The sequence below is a fragment of the Marmota monax genome, unplaced genomic scaffold (assembly GCF_021218885.2).
Source record: "Marmota monax isolate L192 unplaced genomic scaffold, Marmota_monax_Labrador192_F-V1.1 WCK01_AAM20220418_F8-fsc00009, whole genome shotgun sequence".
Lineage (NCBI taxonomy): Eukaryota > Metazoa > Chordata > Mammalia > Rodentia > Sciuridae > Marmota > Marmota monax.
Window position 1 is genome coordinate 24,642,378 of NW_026694710.1, and position 20,707 is coordinate 24,663,084.

Genomic DNA, 20,707 nt, shown 5'->3' on the forward strand with positions numbered 1-20,707 from the left:
ATTTCTCTCTGAAATCTCCACAATTTGAAGTAGTTGACATTAAAAAAGAAAACACTAACAATTCTGCTCAAATAAAGCCCTGCAGTTCACCTGCTCCGACCTAGGGGAGAAGGACTGAGCCCTATGTGGCCCAAGAGCTCCCCTCCCCAGCGACCTCACTGCCCTCACTCCTGCTCCCACCCCTCCCCAGAGGGCCACTGCTCCCTCCCCAAATGCCCTGGCCCCATTTTCAAGTGGCTGCTCCTACCGGCAGCTGCCATCCACAAGAGGCCTGCCAGATAACACCCAATTTCGGCAAGTCCCCATAAGACGGCCCACAGCCACCTGCCTGGGACTCCCAAAAAGTGCTCAGAGCATACTCTGAGCCTGAGAAGCCTGGCCACACCCCTGAGCTCTGCCAGGGACCTTCTGGGTACCTTTGAATTTTCTGAGCCTCAGCTTCCTCAGTCAGAAGACAGCGTGGATTGCTTCAGGCCACTGAGGGAATGAAACGGGGCCCTGGCGTGAGCTCTCTAGGTGTCCCCCTTACTCTTAAAAGGGCAAACAAATCTTGATCTATGGGACTCCAAGGTGGCAGAAGGGCCAAGGGGAGGAAGTTTCTGGAAGAGGGACACATGGCCTGGACTGAGGTGGCCCCCGGCCCTTGTGCCTGCGGGCTGGGGAGCTCCCACAGTGCTCCTCAGGGATGTGCTGGGGTCCTTGGCCTGCAGACTACAGGGCTAGCCAAGTCTGTGGCCTTGTCTCTGGTCTTAAAAAAGCACTCTGCTGTGCATGGAGGAGCTGTCATGCAGACAGGACACGTCTGGCCACTCAAGGCTCCTGAGATCCTGCAGCCTCACTGAGGAACACCTCCACGTGAGACCTTGCCACGCATGCCCATCACCCCAGAATCTCCTCCACTGGAAGGGACACACAGGACCCAGACCCACCCGGCTTGGTCAGCCTGAGACCGCTGCACTCACCCGGGCCTCCCGCTCGGCGTCCAGCGTGCCCCCCACCTGCTCCTGAAGCAGGGCATAGGCCCGCTGCAGGGCCTGGTACTCCCGGGTCAGCTGGCAGAACCGTAGGTCAGCCTCTTCTCTGGTCGTGGTCTTAACACAACGGAGAAGAAAAACTACTCAACATGTGACTTAATGTAACTCTGAGCACCAGACAAAATCCAAGCCAGATCTCACAGCTTCTGCCCAGGGGTGCTCAGAGCTGTCACTGCTAGGAAGTAGTTAGGACCCCAGGGTGGAGGGCTGCAGGGAGATGCCTTCTCTACCATCAGTGCCCTTTCCAGGAGCTCCCTGGCCTTGGGAACCAGAGTCGTATACCAGCAGGTCGGAAGGGCAAGGGTACCAAACACAGAGCAGGCCACTCACACCTGGAGGGCACCTCCTCTGGCCCACCCTCCTGGGTGAACATGCAAAGATGCAGACACCCAGGGAGCGTCGGAGTGTGGCTTACAGCTGTGCAGGACTGAAACCACACGGTACCATAATCAGAGCCTGCTAAACACTGGATGTGCACCCACATGCAAGGCCCATGGGCCACAAGATGGGTGACACAGTCACATATTTTATTGCTGAAAGAGGTCTGTCACTATCACTGGTTGGAAAAAGCCAGTCACAAAGGCCGTGTCTGGCTACTTCTGTTTAAGTTAATGCGGCAGGATGTAAAAAATGAGACTCAGCATTGGGACAAAGGCACCTGGCCCAAAACAAAGCCACCCAGACACCCAAGCAGGACACAGCCACAAACCACAGTGTCTCCAGCACAGCCAGCCCCAACCCCCGAACCACGGCCAGCACTTGCAGCTGAGGCTGGTGAGCTAATGCAGAGGACTGTGTCTTCTTCCCAGCAAGAGAAGGGGCGTCACTTGGAGAGGTGACACACATCTTCTGAAGTTTTGGTACAAAGTGGCAGAACAAAGAGGAGGGCCTCCCTGGGGGCAGATGTGCCAGTTCCCACAGCTCACAGCAAGTTTTCCTGTGGCCACATGGACCCATGGTGGAAGTGAGCCTGGAAGTCGTAACAGAAGGGACTCCATAGAAAAGGCCACCAGGAGGGAAAAGGACCCTGCCCAGGACTCTGTGGGAGACAGCTGCCCAGAGTCTGGGGTTTGAGGTGCCAGGAGGGGCAATGCCCATGCTGCACAGGGGCAGTTCCAGCGAGAGGGACTTTGAAAACTCAGGGAAGTTGCCATGAGAGAGGCAGCAGCCACCTGCCCCAGCCAGAGGTCACTGCTTCAGGGGCCAGCTGCTCCCTGTGGCTGCCCAAACTCTCCTTCCTCAGGCTCCAGCCCAAGCTTGGGACAAAAGGCACCGAAGTTGCAGGGAGGAGAGATGGAAGAGGGCTTGGCCAGTGGGGCAGGGAAGCCCACGCTGGACTAAGGAGCACCGCTGGAAACGACGACTCCTGTCACTGAAGGCCCAGAAACCCACGGGGTCTGCAAGACTGCGCAGCTCTCCTGAGGGGGTTCAGCTGCGGGCGGGGGGGCTCTGCAGGGAAGCCATGGACCTGCGCGGGCACAGGTGGTCAGAAGGGCGCGGGCGACTGGGTGGGGACTTCAGAGGTTTCCACTCCCTTCACACCCTGGGGAGTTCAGGGGTTTCTCCTACCATGATGCTTTTGCTTTTCTGTCCCAAAGGCGAGGCCACTGCTTCCTGAGGTGGTGGTGGGGGGGGAGTATGTGGTAGGGGGACAGGACATCACACAGCAATTTTAACTACAAAGGGGAGCAGACCAGGGTGACATGGGCACATGTAGCTGAGCCCTGGCAGCCACAGATTCCTGGGTGATATCAGCACTGGGGAAAGGAAGGGCAGCCCCACAAGCCACTCATGCAGGTGGCCCCTCAAGGACAGTGGGGGACCTCCTTCCCTTGGTTCTGGGGCTTTGATAACACAAAGTTAACCTCCCTCATCTGGGACTTAAGCTCCAGGCGAGGAAGTGGCCCAGAGAACGTCAAGGTGGGAAGTCCTGCAGGAGCCAATGCTGCTTGCTTACGTCATCCAAGTCCTCCTCGGGAGTGGCTGGGGTCCTGTCCGTCCTGTCTGTGTTGTAGGAGGTCTCTGACAGCGTTTCTGAGTCCACAGACTCCTCATCAAATCCAAAAAATGTCTCCACAACATGCTTCTGCAAGAGACAATTTACACAAAGTTAGAAGGAACAGATGGAGAGTCACCCCCTCCTGGTCCCATTGTCACCCCAGTGCATCTGGGCCAGTGGAGAATTCCAGGTGTGGCTGATGGGCTTCATTGCTGACAAGGTAGGAAAGAGGGTGCCAGGCTATTGCGATGCTGACCTTCCACAAGTCACAAAACCTCTCTGAGCCCCAGTTCCTTCTGTCGAGTGGAAGAGAACCCACTCCCTGTGCCCTGGGAGGAGCCTGGCGCCCAGAACACTCAGCAACACCATGTTGTGGAGCTCTGTGGGGGGTGGGCCACAGAGAGGTCTGGTCCAAGAGACAAGCATGTGGCAACACCAGCAGCAGGCCCAGGCGGGGCAGTGCCCGGCCAGCCGTCCCCAGGCTGCGCTGACAGGCCATTTTCCTTAAATGTTGCAGAGAACTCGGAACATTTACAGAGTCAGGACAGTGTGAGGGCCCCATGCATCGTCACACAAACTCAGGTGGCGCAGGGCTCTGTGTGCAGCCTGTTTTCCCTGCCCACTACCCTCTCCCCACTCCTAACAGCACAGGGCATGGAGCCTGGTTTATCCACTCAGCAGACGCAGGCTGAGCAGCTCCCTGGGCCAGATACGTCAGGCCCGGGGATTCCTGTCCACAATTAAGTGAAGGCCCTGCCACCAGGAGCATCAGTCTGCAGACATCAAGCAGCCATCCCCTGATGCACATCCATCATAGGGACTCCCACATAGCCTGAGAAGAACTTTGATTTGCTTTTGCAACCAATGATCACTTTTCATGAACTTGAAGAAGAAACTATAACTGCATCTGAGCCGAGCCCCACGCTCCTCTGGACACAACCTCCTGGGAGCCACAGTTGGGGCAGGGCGCCCAACTCAGGGTGCTGCCCACTGCAGGCTTCGGTCGACACTGTGCAAGCACATGTGCCGCCACGGGGAAGCCAAGTGATGGCGACTACTAACGCCATAGGAGACAGTGCAGACGGCAGCGGAGGAGGCAGGAGGACGGCTCTGCACCCAGAGAGCAGGCGTCTGCAGTGCTCTGCGGAGGGCCCACCACAGGCCACCAGAGTGCTCCTGCACTGGGTGAGGGTCTTTCTGCACAGCGCCTTCACCCACATCCTGTTCTCAGTTTGTAACTGTGTGGGCGTACCTGCCTCCTGGACACCAGACCTGTCCCCTGGCTGTGCCCTCGAGAATGCGCAGGTCTTGGTGGGTGACTGATGGGCTCCCTGTGCCTGCTCCTGCCACCTCTCACCTGGGTTCAGCAGCAGCAGTAGTCATCTTTTGGTTGCTCAGTCCCGAGCCCAGAGGGCTCCTCAGCTCCTCCCGCGCCCCTGCGTCATCTGCTCTCAGGGAGAAGCCCTTGGGTGCCTTCAACCCGGCATCCCTCCTCTCACCCCCTCTATCCGCCAGCACCTCCATCTTGGCCCAAGCCCCCGTCACCTCTCATGGAAAAAAGACCCTTCCATGACCTCCTTGCTTCTTTCTGCACTTGTGCCTCAACCTAGCAGGCAGAGTGACTATCACGGAACGAAGGTGTGCTGCATTGGTCTTGTGCGCAGAAACCCCTCGGTGCTCCATCATACTGAGTAAGACCAACATCCCCATGATGGTACAGGTGACCTGCGTGATGTGCTTTGTTCTCCTCTCTCTTCCACTGCTCTGCCCAACTCTGCCAGCGCTCTCCTGAACTTCGCACAGGCCTACCACAGGGCCTCTGTGTGGCCAAGACAGTCTCCCCAGAGTCCACGTGGCTCTCCCTCCACCTTTAACTCTGGCTCTTTGGCACAAACCACCACATCAGGAGCCCTCCCTGACCACCAGCTCCACATCCCCACCAGCCACCTCGCCCAGCCTCCTGCCCCTGCCTGTTTCCCTACAGCAGTACCATCATAAGATGGACTTTGCCTGTGCATTCGTTTCTTTGCTTCCCCCTCTAGCATGGAAGCTCCGTGAAGCAGGGGTGGGGCTCTCTGTCCCACTTCAGTCCAGGCCTCCTCACAGAAAACAGTGCTTGTTCAATGAGCACGCTCAGCACATCTCTGTCAATGCACTCAAAGCCGAACGAGCTTGTTTATCCACAGATGGTTCTGTGTTAAGAGCTCCCTTACTCTTCCCATTCTTCAGGCAGCTAGCACCAGCCAGGACGCCACCCAGTTCCACCTCCAAGTGACCCAACAGGTAGGAGGGAAGCCCGTCAGGCTCCACCAACTCCCGATGGCATTCTTCTCCAAGGACAGCCATGCCTGACTGCAGCGTCAGAAACTCCCCCAATCTTCTGGACAGAGGTGGCAGTGACAACTGACGGTGACGATGGTACCCACTGCAGTGACACCTATGCGGCACTCAAAACCATCTGCACACACGCCTGGCCCCGAGCCCCAGGCTCTGCCATTCTCTGGACGGCGCTGGCTGGCTCATTTCTTGTAAACAAGACTAATTGCCAGGCCTCCAGGGATGGCTGTTTGTGATTGTGCTGGCAGGGGACGTGTGCAGGGAGGGCCTAGGAGGTGTCAAGCCGCGCACCTCCACACGCTAGGACACAGTGCCTGTGGTGACTGTCCACTGCTGGTACTGTGGATGGCCGTGGGCTCTCCCCAGGAAGATCTGCTCCTAGAAGCCTGTGGGACTGCTGGTTAGGAGCTCCCTACCACGGCCTGCTAACAGGGTGAGACCTACTGCTGCCGCTGACCCAGCTCAGCTGGAGCTGCCCTCGCACACAGCCCAGCTGCAGACCCAAGCGGGGCCCATGTAACTGTGCCCAGAGACCAAGTCTCACAGAACTGCCGCCCTGAGGAAGCCAGAGCCCCAGCACTCGCGGTCAGTCCCTGTGTCCCTGAGACAGCGAGACAAGCCTGAGACACCGTGGTCCACACAGTTTCCAGAGGAGTGAGGCTGGGTCCTGTCCCTGCTGGGTGGTCTGTCTGCTTTCCCTACGTGACCACATGGCAGGAAGCCTGGCTGCGTCACGTCTGTCTGTGCCACTCCCAACAGAGAGAAAGACACCCTCAAGTGAGAAGGGAACCAAGGGGCCGTCATCTCTGAAGATTGTGCAACTCGTTTTATGATATTTTTCCCAAATATATAGGAAATAATGCAATGCCTGCTTCCTGAGGGGCCAAGGTGACCCCCAAAGACACTGCCTCCTCACATTCCTGGCAGAGTGGGCCTTAACAAAACGGCCAAAGCAGGGCATGGTGGCCGCACCTATAATCCCAGCAACTCAGGAGGCTGAGGCAGGAGGATTGCAAGTTCAAAGCCAGTCTCAGCAATTTAGCAATGCCCTTAGCAACTTAGTGAGACCCTGTCTCTAATTTAAAAATTAAAAAAAACTGGGGATGTGGCTCAGTGGTTAAGCTTTCTGGGTTCAATCCCTGGTATCAAATAAACAAACAAATATTCTAAAGGCCAAGACAGAGACCATCATGTTTTCTGCATCTTGATTTTTCTAAATCCCCTCAGCACTTCCTCAAATGCTTCAGGACAGACCCCCATTGCTCAGTCTGCATGCACATGCTGTATCCAAAGGGCTCACCCCTCTACCCTTCCACTCTCCTTACAACCAAAGGCATGCCTGGCTGAGCCCTTTCCACAAACTAACCCAGGCTTTAAAGTGTAGCCATAGCAAAAATGATGGCAAAGCTGACCCTTCTTCTCCCTGACTACCGAGCACACAGGTGCTCACACTTAGAGATGTAATGGGCCAGGGTGAGGCGAAGGGGCCTATGATGGACAGCCTCTCCACAGGATCCAGCCCCTCTCTCCTCCTCCTCCTGTCCTCTCCCACAGAACAGCCTGGAACATGTGGGGATTCAGGGCATAGCTGGGGACTGTCATGGAGGCTCCCCTCCTCACCTGCAGCCAGTTGCTTACCTTCATGCTTATATGTCATTTCCTGGCAGCCAGAGAAGTACAGGCACACCAGGGCACAGAGGCAGAGGAAGAAAGAGAAGTACAGCACAAATAGGACGTACTCCATGGGGCGAGCTGCTGCAGGACACGCCGCCTGTGGGGTTGGCTCAGCCAAAGGCCACACGGTCAGTGTCCATTTGCAGGCCTTTTCCCAGTCCTAAGAAAAGCGCGATCCTCTCCCAAAGCCTTCCCTCTACTCTCACATGCCTGCCTGTGTATCCAAGGCTTCCTGCAGATCCCTCAGCAGCAGACTCCAGGACAGGAATACCCTGGAAGGTGCACCTTGGTAAAAAGATGTCTGAGCTGGGGTGGGGCCCTGAGCCCAGATGCCAGCCAAGGTGAGGAAGGAGCCAGTTTCCAGACTGGTCCATGGTGCGTTCATCATGAGGATGGCTTCCAACCAGCCTGTCCTTAGGGACTTTCCTCCTAGGACCCAAGCTCCCTGAGCCCAGAGCTGTTGTCAAGAGCACTGCACAGGCCCTGGGGCCCTGGGGCCCTGGGGAGTCCCCAGGCACAGCAGCAGCAGTGGCAACACCGGAGAGCCTTCTCCTTCAGACCAGAGCCCCATGTGCAGTGGCGCCTCCTTCCTCACGTGCTGGGAGGTATCCCCACTGGCCAGCCCCCACCCTGCATGCACCCAAATGTGCTTACCCCTGGCCTCCCTGCAGTCACTCCAGGCATGTGTCCCACAATCTGTACACCCTGAAACAAGCTACTGTCAGGGAAACCACGACTTGAACCAGAACCAAGTCCTCGGGGGCCCTGTCCAAGGGTGTCCAGGAGTGTCCTGCACGTCTTAGAGAAGCCTTACTGGACACGACATCAAAGGCAGAGACCCTCATATTGGAAAAAGTGAACAGCATTACACAAGAAAGCAGAAGTTCTACTCTGTGACAGACAACCAAAGCTCATTGGAAGGCAACACTCAGTTCACAAGGAGCGCGCCCGCTGAGTCACAGAGCGACCTTACCTCCAGTGTCCACAGCGCCCCGCTCCTTTTAAAGTACCTACTGCGTGCTGTGCGATGGCATCACGTCCCTCGTTAGTGCTCGTTATGCCTCACACTTCCCAGGGAGGCACCCTCCAGCCAGGATTGGGCCTGGGTCAGTGATGGGCCTGTGACCAATGCCAGCCCCAGGACCTCTGCTGGAACCAGGAGATACTCTCTTCCTGCAGGGGAGCCAGGCAGGTGAAAAGCAAGCCTGATGCTACTAGAGCCACTTGGGGGGGCTACTTGAAAAAGAAGCCAGTCCAGAGAAGAGCAGAGCTGACGGAGAGGTAAGCACCTGGACTAGCCACGCCTAGAGCAGCCCCACCCAGATGTATCAGTGACATAAATTCCTTTCTTTGTTTAAATGACTGAGTTTTGGACACTAGGAACAAAAGCCCATATTGGCTAATGGGGAAGGGGAGTTAATCCTGGCAATCAAGTCTTCTAAAAAATTATCAAGTTCTGGGACAAGCTTAAAGACTGATTTTCTCACCTGGATCCTCAAGAGAAGCCAAGGACAATCTTTTCCTGGCAAGTGTCACCAAGTGCAACAGCTTCCAGGGCCCCAGAGGTTCTTAGCTCTGCAGAATCCATGAGGTACGTCCAGTTGACCTGGCTCCTAACCCTACTCAGGCTGACAAAAGGCTCCATGCCTGTTGTCTGGCAGTTCCACAGTACCCAAGGCAGACAGTCCCCAGAGAACAGCTAGAGAGAAGGGGGTCAGGAGGACTGAGGGACACCCTTTGGCCCTCACTACTGAGCCAGCGATGGGTAGTCTCATGCCCTGATCCCACCCAGAGGAGGGAGGAAGTCTGAGGACACCCTCTGTTTTCTCCCAGTATCTAAACCACTGGAGACCCCAGGCATCAGACACAGTGCTGGCTCTAGCCCCACTCCTGACCTGCTCAGCAGGCCATGTGGCCCTGGCACAACTCTCTGACAGTCCCTGTCACTCCCTCCCTCAGCCCCAGCATCCCTAGAGCTCCAGAGGAAGCAGAAACAGAAATGGACAGTGACAAGATGTGGCTGCACACGCAGGACAGAAGGATCAAGAAGTGGAGAAAGCTCAGAGTAGGGGCAGCTAGCCCTGCTGGAAATGGGACTGCAGCCCAGTCTTGAAGGAGCCAGGGGCAGCAAGCAGAGGAGGTGAATAGCACTGGCCTGTCTGGAGGTAGAGATAAGGCGGCATGGAGAAGGCAGAGACTGGCCCAGGATGCAGGGGAGTCTGGGGCCCAGGGAAAAGAACAAGGAGCCTGCAGGGTCTGCCTGGCGCCTGCCCCTCGTTCCCACAGCTCTAGAGGGGAGGGGAGGTGCTGGGAGCAGGCTGCCACCAGGGAGCTCTCGCAGTGGTTGCAAAAGTGGGACAGAGCTTGAACCAGGGCGGCAGAAGCCCCTGAAACAGTAAGTGGCCTGGAGGGCCATGACTGTAATCTGGAGCCTTTGCTCCAAGTTTCTCCTCACAGGGCCTGGGGTCCCTCCTGACACCAGGCAGAGGGCCAGAATCCTACAAGCCCAGCCTCTGCCACAGCTCCCTGCAGAAGCTGAGGCTCACTACCATGCTCTCCCCAGCACTGGGTTTCCCGCCCTATTTCAGCAAATGACCTAGACCCAGCAGAACCTCCCATCTTCCAAAATATTCAGACGGGGTCTGAGGGACACGCGGTCGTTGGCTATTCCAGACAAGGTGCGCTTGGCAGCTCTGTGGCCAGGCCAGGCTTCCGAGCTCTGCTTCCACCAGGCTGGCTCCACTCTTCTCTTGTTGCTTAGTAACCTGCGAGCTTCTGTGAGGATAGGAACAGTGCAGACTGTGTGGGTGCTGGTGCTAAGTGCTGGGGGTGGCCCAGGACACAGCCCCTCCTCCCCACAGGTGTCCTAATGTCCTGTCTCCAGGACCCAAACCTTGCCCCCTAGGGCTTTACCAAAGGTCTCCCCTGCAGGGAGGACACAGAGCAGTCCCAGAGGGGCTCCAAGCTTCTGATGGAGCCCAGACACCCACCTGGTGGCTTGGCAGGAAGTCCTGCCACCAGCTTCTTCTCTTTGCTCAGAAATACATGGGCTGAGATCTGATGGTGGTTGTGGAATAGGGACTAGGTGACCAGGGACACAGCTGATCCACAGGGAACAAGCCCTCATCCCTTCTAGCTGAGGGTCACAGTGAAGACAGACAGGATGTGACCTGAGAGTAACCATTCTGCCCCTCTCAGAACACAACGCTGTGCTGGCAGCTGCAAGTAGCTGGGTACACAGGTGTGACAAGCCGCCATGAGCCCACCAGCTGCTGACAGAGCAGGGAGGGGCCAACAGGAATACGGCCAACCGCAAACACCATGAAGGGGATAGACAGCGAGCGAGACTACATGCACGTGATGGCCAACGCCAGGCGCCCTACACAGGAACAGGTGCCCACAGCCTGCTTCATCCTCCTGTCCATGAGGCAGCAGCCTGGCCTCAGGTGTCACTGGACCTCAGGGGCATGGCTGTTTTTCAGGAACCAGTACCCAGGTTCTAAAGGTGTGCACACCTCACCAATGCCGCACTGCCCGTGGCTGCAGCTGCCCCACTGCTCCAGGCCTCCCTCTCCCAGTGCATCTGAGACCCCCAGCCCGGCTTTCACCCAAGGCTTGTGAACCACGGCACTTGTGTTTAGCAGCTGTCCGATGCTGGGAGCTCAACTGAGCTGTGGCCTCTGTGCCTGCTGTACAGCTCACCACCTGGGTGGGGACCTTCTATCAGCCTCCAGTAGAGCAACCCCCACTTACACCCAGGACAACGCTGTTCAGGACCCTCCTCCCGCAGCCCTGACTGGGGACTAATGTGAGCCACGCTTAACTAGCAGGTTCCTAGACAGACCTGGGGGACTCCCACACCTGGCAAGGCCCAGTTAGACAGAGTCAGGACCCTCAGAGAGGCTAAGGCACCTAGGAAGATGAGGGATGGCATCCAGGACTCTCCTCTAGCCCCATCTCCCACAAACCAGGGCACGGGCGTGAAACTGAAGGAGGTCTCCTATAGGGGCTAACTACAGAGTCCAGGGAGGTTCATGAAACTCCTTCTGAAAGAGCATCAGAGGGCAAGAATGGAACTACCAGCCTTCCAGAAAATTCCTCTCCTTTCAATGAATTCACCACAGTGCTCTGAAGTGAAACCCCTGAAAAAGAGGGAGAGTACTTGGAGGTCTGGAGGACAGAGGGCAAGGGAGCCATTTACAGGGCAAAGCTGCCGAGTGCCTGAAGCCTGCAGGAGAGAAGGAAGGCAGCTCTGGGAGACTACTGAACATGCTCAGGGCCGCAGAGATCTGGATGGCCACTCCATCACCCCCTTACGACCCTGGAGTAAGCAGGAGCACAGGGGAAATGGCCTGCACTGAATCCTGAGAAGAAGAGCAGACAGCGGTGGGCCCAGGAAGCAGGTGAGACCTGAGCCAGCCTGGGAAAATTTCCATGCAGATTCCCAAACTCGGCCTTCTGGGAACATGAGACTCTTCATTAAAATGACCACATGTCCCCATTTCTCTGGACAGCCCAGCACCCAGAAGACAGATGCCTTTTTCCAGGAGAGGCAACGTACTTACACAGCTAACAACCATTTAGGGTCACCTGCTCTGTGCCATGCAGTGAACAGGACATGGAGGGCAAGAAAGGCAGCCCTGCCCCTGCATGCTGGGCACATGGGTAGCAAAGCATGCTTTGCTTCTGACCCTCTGTAAAATTTCTCTTCCTGTCAGTGTATTCAGAAATCAGGAAAAGGGCAAAAAGAAACCCTTTATATTCAGGCATTCTGGTTTAGGTTAATCATCCCTCATCTGAAATGCTTGGAACCAAAACTGTTTCAAATTTCAGAGCTTTTAGATTTTAGAATGTCTATATATTCCAGAAATATACACTGGGCACCATGGGCAGCAGGGGGTGCAATGCCCTAGTCGAAATCATGTTTCCCACCATTACACCCACATTCCACCCACCCAGAATCTATCCATGGAAACAATCCAGACTACAGTCACAGCTTTCTGCACAAAAGGACTTTGCTTTGGCGACATTTAAAGAAGCAGAAAGTCCAACAATAGGGGAAAGGGTAACTAAATAATTGTATAGTCCCTGAATGAAATGTTCTGCAGTCAGACAATACAACAGAACAGGCCCAGAGGCTGGCTGTGCGGGCAAAACAGCCACTGCAGCTATCCCTAACCCGAGGCCCTGGCCTCAGGCATGCCCCAATGGCTGCATGGAGTCAAACGCACAGCTTGTCTCCTTGGCGGATTATGTAGCCACAGAAGTTCACATCCATGATGGCACTGTGTAATGTGGATAAATGCTTATAGTTAAGTCAATTCAAATTCGAGAGAACTCCAGGCATGGTGGCGCACGCCTGTAATCCCAGTGGCTCGGGAGTCTGAGGCAGGAGGATTACAATTTCAAAGCTAGTCTCAGCAACCTAGTGAGGCCCTAAGCAACTCAGTGAGACCCTGTCTCTAAATAAAATACAAAAAAGGCTGGAATATGGCTCAGTGGTTAAGTGCCCTTGGGTTCAACCCCTGGTACCAAAAAATTTTAAAAAAGAAGGCAAGACCGTTCCATAGCAGCAGCTTGGGGAACACAGAGGATGCCCACAGCCTACATGGGGCATGTCACTGTTCACCTCCCAGTTAACAAATAACAAGCTTTGCCTAAAGCACTATCCACTACGGAGCATCTAAGGCCAGCGTGCAGAGATTCCCCCTTGGCCAGCTTGGCTGCGTGGTGGATGTTTGACCCAGTAGTCCTAGACCTGAATTTGAACCTCAGCCTTCTCAACCTATGGCTTCTCTTTGTTCCCATATTTACTGTCTACATGTCTCCTGTAACTACGAAATGGGAAGTATAACACCAGCCGCACCCACAGCCCACCTTCAGTGAACTCTTCCTACCTTCTGCCTGTAGCGCTCATCCCATACACTTTATTGGCCACCAGGGGGCAGTGTGAGCCAGATATTTTAGGTGGTCTACAGTACTGTAGCCTTCTACACCAAAGTTTACAATGCTCAGATTTTACATAAAGCAAGGGGTTATGGATTGTGTCCCCCCAGAAAAGATATGTTGAGGTCCTAACCCTGGTACTGCTGAAGGAAAACAGGGTCACTGTTGATGTAATTATGAAATTAACACCAGACCATGTTGATTTAATCCACTGGCATCCTCATAAAACCTGTCATGTGAAGACAGAGACTCACAGGAGACAGCCACCACACAGGGACAAGAGCAGAGTCAGGATGGTATAGCTGCCAGCCAAGGAAGCCAAAGGCTGCCAGGAAACCACCAGAAGAGGAGAGGCAACAAATGGAAGGACTCCTGTGGACTTTAGAGGGAGGAAGTGTGGCCCTCCCAACACCTGAATAAGATTTCTGTTCTCTGGGACAATATATTTCTGTCATTCTGAAAGACCCATTTTGAGGCACTTTGTTAAGACAGCCCCAGGATACTAACACATAACACTTCTCTTCAAAGACTGGATAGCCTTATCCACCTGGCCCATCTTCTATAGCTACCAGTATTCTGGCCCAGTTAGGCCCAGACTCCAAGGCCGCAGACTCTTGCCATTCACTATCACATCCACACAGCTGTTGGCCTAACAGAAGACAAAGCCGGCAGTGCCCCTGGTTCAGAGAATGGAAAAGGAGGCCCATGTCTTGGTGACAACAGGTTCACAGGTTTAAGTGCAATCTATGCTTTTTTATTTGTTATTATTATGTGGACTCACTCCAGTCTGCCCTGCCACACCCCAGCCTGGGCCCTGGGCCTTTTGAGCATCTGAGCCTCAGGAGCCCAACTCAACACTCTTCTTACTGGATATTTGGACACTATCACTATGAAATGGCAAGACCACTTCGCAAATAGAACCGTTCTTTATTGTTCCAAACCCCACAAAGCTCCTGATCTCTGGTCTCTGAGAATGGAGTAGTGTGGTGTAAACCAAGCCAGAGAGTCCTTTAAATCCTTCAAAAGGTATTTATGCTTTCAATTTTGGGTGAATATACCCTGCAGTCTAAATGCAGAATTGCATCAGTAAGTTTTCCATGCATAAATTACCATAACTGGGTCACAGTACACAACTATAATTTATGCTGCTTTGAAAAATGGTGATAACAGGTTTCCCATCACCCAACACACGAGCCGGTGTCTTTGCTGCAGGCCCCTGTAGAAACGGCCGATACCCTCCCTTTCCATGGTCTGCCTGCACTGCAGGTCTGTGAAAGGGCAGTGACATTCTCAAGGCTCACCTTAGGTGGCTTCAGGCTTTTCCCTCGATGCCTCTTGGAGCGCAGGAGCCGTTCCCTCTCCTGGAAGGAAACACAACCATTGCTGTTCCAGCTGGCCTCACATTGTCACACCTAGCAATGCTACCGGCTCTCCAGGGCTGGGAGGGACACTGCCATGCCATGCCTACTGTCTGCCTTGGGACAGGATGTTCCAGGATCTAAGCACCCAAGTCATAGCTGTTTCTTGGAACTAAGCTACGGGGACAAGCCGTTCACTCAGGTCCTTATCTGGGAAATGTCTGGGTTCGCCAGCCCCGTCCTACCGTGCCTGATTTCGTCGTTGGGGTCTGCAGCTGTACAGCATGAAGCAGTGCACTGCACAGGGGCTCCCTGGCCTCGGCAAGTTCTACCTGCGACAGCAGCAAGGGTGAGAACACCTGTGGCTTTGAACATGGACACAGCTGAGATCAAATCCCCTAGAGCCTCCTCCTGGCCTGAAGACAGCTTTATTTCCCTCCTCTGTTTCCTCATTGCTACCCAGGCTAGACCCTGCTCTATGGCACTGCTGTAAGAAAGAACAAGAGACTGGGGTGTCTGGTGGTCTCTGTCAGTAGGAATGGTTCCCGTGGGGCGGGAGCAGCAGCAGCACTGTGCCCCACATAAAACCAGGGATTCGCTCCTAATCACATCTTCCTTCTCCCTCCAGCGGAACAAATCTGGTGCTTAGCTTCAGCTTTATGGTCCACACTTCTGATCCTTAGGCATTATCCTTATTTTCTCTAGTTTTGATTTGGTTTCTTCTTCTTTTTTTGACTTTATCCCCACTCACTGAGTGTTTTCTCATCCTAAGCTGCATCAACTCTTTTGGGTAATGAAGGAAAGACGGATGGATATTTGGATAGGTGGGTGAATGAAGGAAGGAAGAACTGAAAGAGGCAGAAAGAAGGACGGACAGAGAGAGTGTGACACTGGCCAAAGCCTTCCCTAGAATTCTGATGGCTTTCTGTCCTGTGAATGGACCCACCATGCCTCCTGGGCAGGCAGCATATGCTCACTGCAGGGCAATAGTGGCCCTGCAGAATTCTCTGGATAGAACATCCCCCCTACTTGAGGCAGGCCCATTCTCATCTCCTTCCACAGATCTGCACCCCAATAGTCGTAAACACACGAAGGGCCTTAACAAGCCCTTCAAATTCTCATCTGATCACAAGGTTCAGGTTTGCTGGCTCAAACTCAGACTGCAACAGCTAAGCTAAAACAATAAAAATGTAAAAATTGTTAATAATCCCCAGGCTTCTCAGGGATGGATCATACCCACTCTGTAAAGGCCAGAAGACTCACTGCTACAACTGACACTGCTTCTTAACAACAGCAAACCAGGGAAACCACAAGAGTAGCCATGACACCATTCCCAGGTAGCAGCATCTCACCTCATGGAGACCAGGGCTGTTTCCTGGCAGAATACAGCAGGAATGTGCACACCACAGGGAACACAGCAGGTCCCCAAAGCTATGCTGCCTTACCTGGCCCTGATTACCCACTGCCCACCCCGACACTGCGTGTCATGTGGTGCCACTCACGTGGAGGCGGCTTACCAGCGAGAGGTCATCAATGACGTGCTGCTGCTCCAGCACCTGGAGCCTCAGGAACTCGATCTCCTGTTCGTCCCGGGTTAGGCTGAGGTCGTTCAGGGACGTGTGACGCTTCAAGGAGGCTTGGGCCGACAGCTTCTCTTTCTGTGGCCAAGGGAGAGAGCACTGCAGGATCACCCATGCAGTAGTGGTTGTTAGGGACAGCACTGGTGTGGGCCAGGGCATGGAGACAGAAGGCCGATGAGAGGACGGGGGATGACAGTCACAGGCCCAGCCAAGCCTGTGATGCGGCTGATGATGCTCATGAGTGGGAGAAGGGGTAGGCAGGGCACAGGGATGGGGGGCACAGAGGGTGGTCTGAAAGAGCTTTGAAAGCTGGAAGGTTCTGCTCAGCTGTGATGGCTCATGCTGTTTTACACACCTTAGAGCAACTCATAATCTGCCCTGTCCACAGAGACCAGCCATCCTCCTGGGAGGGAAGGTCAGCACTGGATCAAGAGTAATTCCTGTGACTGCTCCCACAGATGGGGCTCCACTACAAGCCCCACTTTCTAGGGGCCCTCTGTGCACTGTCATGCATCCTACGGGTGGATGTCCACATCCTGCAATGCGGACTTCTTCCTTCCCATTTTGTGGATGAAGAAACCGAGGCTCAGAGAAAACTGAGATGTCTCTAAGGACACAGCTGTTTGGCCCCTCCAGGCACAGATGCCCCCAGCAGTGCACATTCTAGAGAAATGGAGAGAACGGAAAAGGCTGTGTGGACTGACCCTGTTCATGAGGCTTCCTGGGAGCAAGGCAAGAGTGGCCCTGGAAATGTGGACTGTGAGGTTTAGGGCTGGACCACCCAGACCAGAATCCCAGGGTGGTCCCGCATGGCTGGGACTTACCATTTCCACGTTTTCCCTTGTGAGATTCTTGATTTTCTCCTCCATCCTCTGGATACTCTGTAGCAGGTCCTCGTTCTTCTTGTTCATCCGCTTGTTCTTCTCCACCAGTGGCTTTAGCTGTACCTCGGTCTCACGGGACCGTTTCAGCTGTGGTGGGGACAGATAGAGATCAGGCCGCTTGAAGGCTTGGGGGTGGCCAAACTCCTGCTAGAGAAGTGAGCAGAGATTTAGCAGCCCACTCAGAGCTGCCACCACAAGGACCTATACAGTGCAAACACCGAAAGAGCCTCCAAATGTAGCATCTCACCCAGGCCTCAGCCACTGGAGTAAGGCAGGAGGAGGAGGCCACAGCCTGACAGGGTGGCCCACAGATGGGCCTCAGGCTTTCCACTGGCTGGTGGCTGTGTTGTGACCTCCCTTCCATGGTCCTTCCCCAGGACTTGACCCCCAGAGGTCAGAGATCACACACAGGAGATTCAATCCTACCTACTGTGCTCCTGGCTACCCCGGCAGTTCAGCGTCCTTCAGCCAACAGATACACCCTGGGCTCAAGCGTGCCAGTTCCAGTGCTGGGGCCAGGAGATAAGCACAGCCATCTAGCCCTGGAGGAGCTCCCCAGGACCTCTGGGCAGATCATCCTTGTGATGTACAGGCTCTTGTTTGATCTCTGGGAACACCTCTGGGGCCCCTCTTGGCCATTTGTTCTCCACCCAGTTCCTAGTGACTTTGAAGCAGGAGAGTCTATAATCAGGTTTATCTTCTAGAACCATCCATGGTTCTGACTGCAGTGTGGAGGGCAGGCCAGTGAGACAGAGTGGTGGGGGGGGGCAGAAAGGAGGAATGGGGCGGCGGGGGGGGGGGGGGCTGTGCAGGGTTAGAAACACCACACTTCTTCCTCCGGGCAGTATCCCGGAGGAATAAAATGTTAATTTTTAGCTGCATGATCATAGTCAAATTCTTAGCCTCAATTCCTCATCTATAAAATAGGAATGATGGCAGCACCTGCCTCAGACTTGAAGTGAGAATTAAACACACAGTGAAAATTAGAACAAGTTAAATGCCATAAGGATCACACCCTAAGTCCCCGTCAGGAGCCTGAAACACCAGGGACCTTCCCGCTCTCCTTCCTTGAGCCCTTGGGACCTAGGGCCTGCCAGCCCACCCCACACTAAGGATGAGAGCCTGCAATGGACAGGAGAGCAACATGGTCACAAGAAAGTGCTAGAACCAAGGCTCAAGGTCGAGGGACTGACTCAAGACCCCTGCCTGCAGTTGCCATCTTAAGAGTTAGCATGAAGCTCTCTGGGACTGTCTGTTCAGAGGGTCTGTCAGAGCCCCTAGCAGGAGCACCCGGCTCAAGGCCAAATGCTGGAAAAGGATAGATTTCCACTTCAAACACCTCAGTGCTCCAGCTGCCTGGGGCCTGTGGGCATTTCCTAATCCACTCGGCAACCAGCACAGCTCCTCAGTAGTTTTTCTGTTCATGAATATTTAAGTGAAAAGTAGAAATAAATTAGATGTACAGTTTGATTAAAGCTGTATTAAATATGCCTTTAAAAATACTAGAAGAAAATGAATTGATTTTGATCCTGTTGAAGGCTTGGAGTGATACTTAACACTTTTCATCTGTTTTTGTCAAATATTCTATAGACACACTTCCCTTCATCAAAATTAAACATAAAATTTAGGAGGTGTTTGTCAAAAAGTTTATGTACTGATACTCCACATAAAAATTTGTTCAGCAGTTTATCCAGTGAATCTAAACAGATTTATGAAGTTGCTGTTATTACTGGAGATTTGCTTTTTAACCAGAAGTCCATATTCATTATTTTTTAAACATAGAAGCATATAAACTTTGATGCAAAAGAAAGTAAAAAGATAAAAATAAAAACTAACTATAATCAAATCACCTGCCCTCCCTCCCAAAAAAGCCTTTCTGTAACCAGAATGGTAACAAATTATTTTTGTTCTGTGAAATGCTTTTATCATTTAATTAGAAACAAATTTCCATGTCAATTAAATGTGGTCTACCTCCTCAGTCCTGATGACTGTGTAGAAGTCATTGCACAAAAGCTTCAAAGCCACCCTGGCCAGTGCTCCAGTATTAGTGACTGTGCCTGGCTGTTTGGGTGGCTACTGTAGACAGTACTGCAATGAACATCCCCTCTACCTGCCTCACCGAACTTCTCCAACTGTGCTCTAGGGGTAAGTTCCTTCCAAACAACAGGTACTAACAGAGTTCTTCAATGTGTGTTAAATTTTTAATCAAAAAAAAAAGAAAATGAAAAGGAATGTAAAGACAACCAAGGGCTCTGCATTGACCCCGTGTCTCAGGCAGGTGTCGCGGCCAGGGCCCTTGCTTGCGGGGCGCTCCCTGTCCCTGTGCAGCAGATTACCAGTTCACTCCGCTCATCTGCCAACAGGGCGTTTCTGTCCTCCAGCTTCCGTATGACGGAATTCAGTTCAGCAATTTTTAGTTGAAATCGCCTCACGTCTCGCTCATCCATATGTTGATCCTAAAAAAGCGAAGAGACAAGCGTAGTGTGAGGAGGCCTCGATGGACGGAGGGCTCCCCAGAGCACACAGCAGCAGAGGTCCTTAGGACAGCTGTGGGGCGGGGAGCAGGTTGGTAACGCCCCACACCCTGCCACACCCCTGGGGAAGACGTCCTGTCCAGAGGATGGAGACTTCCACCCTCAGTGGCCCCAGGGACCTCTCAAAGCTCTGCCTCCCTGCCTCTCTCACAAAGGCCTGCCCATGCCACCTGCCCAGTCCTCCTGGGCAGAGGCTGAAGCGCCAGCCGCTGCAGTGCTGAAACACAGCGCTCCTAGCACAGGGGGCGTGAATGACCACAGGCCGCATGCTCGGGGCCCCTCCGTCAGGGCCCGGCCAGTGCCCTCAATGCCCTTGCAGTTGTCACTTTCACTGACTCGTAGGACTCTGACTTTGCCACTCCCTGCCTTCCTGGGTCCCTTCCTGGCCCCACAGTGGACCCTGTGTGAAGTCTTCATGTTTTTCTCTGCAACGAGTCCTGAGACCACATTCGGCCAAAGCAGCCAGTCTTTACCTGGCCCTTCTCAGCGCCCAGCGCTGGCCTGGCACATGGGACAGGCCAATTGGGGAGGAAAGGGTACACGGATGGGCAGAAGATGCATGGAAGGAAGGTGGGAGCGCAGGAGGGTGGGAAAGGCTGGAGAAGGCAGGCTAGCCAAAAGATGATGGGCAGGGAGGAAGGGGTGGTGTTGGTCAGCCCTGAAGTGCAAAGGCTTATTGCGGGAGCTGCGCCTTACCTGGCCCCCCATGAGTTCCGCCATGTCCCCAATGCCAGGCGGGAGCTCCCTCTTTGGACTGCTGTGATGGCGCTCAGCCTCTTTGACCTGGACCAGCTGCTCATCCAAAGCCTCCTTCTGTAGAAGCAGCCTCTGGGCCTGGCCGGCTTGCACACCCAGCTCCTTCTCCAGGGCCAGAATCACCCGGTCTTTGCCTCTGATCTCATCCATCTGGAAAAGGAAGCGAGGGCACCTAGGTATGGAGGGGGCTCATGACCAGGGAACCTGCTCCTTGCCAGGGCCTGAGGCCTAGGGAGGTCAAACCAGAGCTGTGGACAGGCTTGACTGAACTGGGAACTCTCAGGACCATAGTGGCCCAAGTCCGTGGCCTGAGTCCAGCTCCCCTTTATTCCCCTGAGGACAGAGTGGACAGATCTCTGAGTCCAAGGACCTATACAGTCACCCTGGCACTTGCTGCTGGAGCTCAGCTATGCCCAATCCCCCCCCCCCCACTTCACTTAATAGAACACGTAAACTCTGCCCAGCAGCACACCCCGCCCAATATATCTCTACAGCGAGCTGCTCTGTACGGCCGCTGCTCCACTCAGCCCCAGGTCTCCCACTCACTCATCAGCCGCTTCAGCCCCCACCCCACCACCAAAATAGCTCCAGCCAGGGTGGCCAAG

The 20,707-nt window shown here is 54.2% G+C and overlaps 1 protein-coding gene across 9 annotated transcripts in view; it reads right to left on the reverse strand.

The window, feature by feature from the left end:
* The window catches only part of Jakmip1 (janus kinase and microtubule interacting protein 1), a 146,902-nt gene that overhangs the window by 34,948 nt on the left and 91,247 nt on the right, over positions 1-20,707 (reverse strand). For all 9 annotated transcript variants that reach the window (XM_058572421.1, XM_058572424.1, XM_058572423.1 and 6 more), the window contains exons 4-10: positions 20,043-20,252; positions 19,149-19,268; positions 16,753-16,899; positions 15,866-16,006; positions 14,292-14,351; positions 2,992-3,120; positions 963-1,091 (exon numbers count right to left, since the gene is read on the reverse strand). In XM_058572421.1, the coding sequence (XP_058428404.1) occupies positions 963-1,091; positions 2,992-3,120; positions 14,292-14,351; positions 15,866-16,006; positions 16,753-16,899; positions 19,149-19,268; positions 20,043-20,252 (936 nt within the window). The remainder of the gene's footprint in view (positions 1-962; positions 1,092-2,991; positions 3,121-14,291; positions 14,352-15,865; positions 16,007-16,752; positions 16,900-19,148; positions 19,269-20,042; positions 20,253-20,707) is intronic.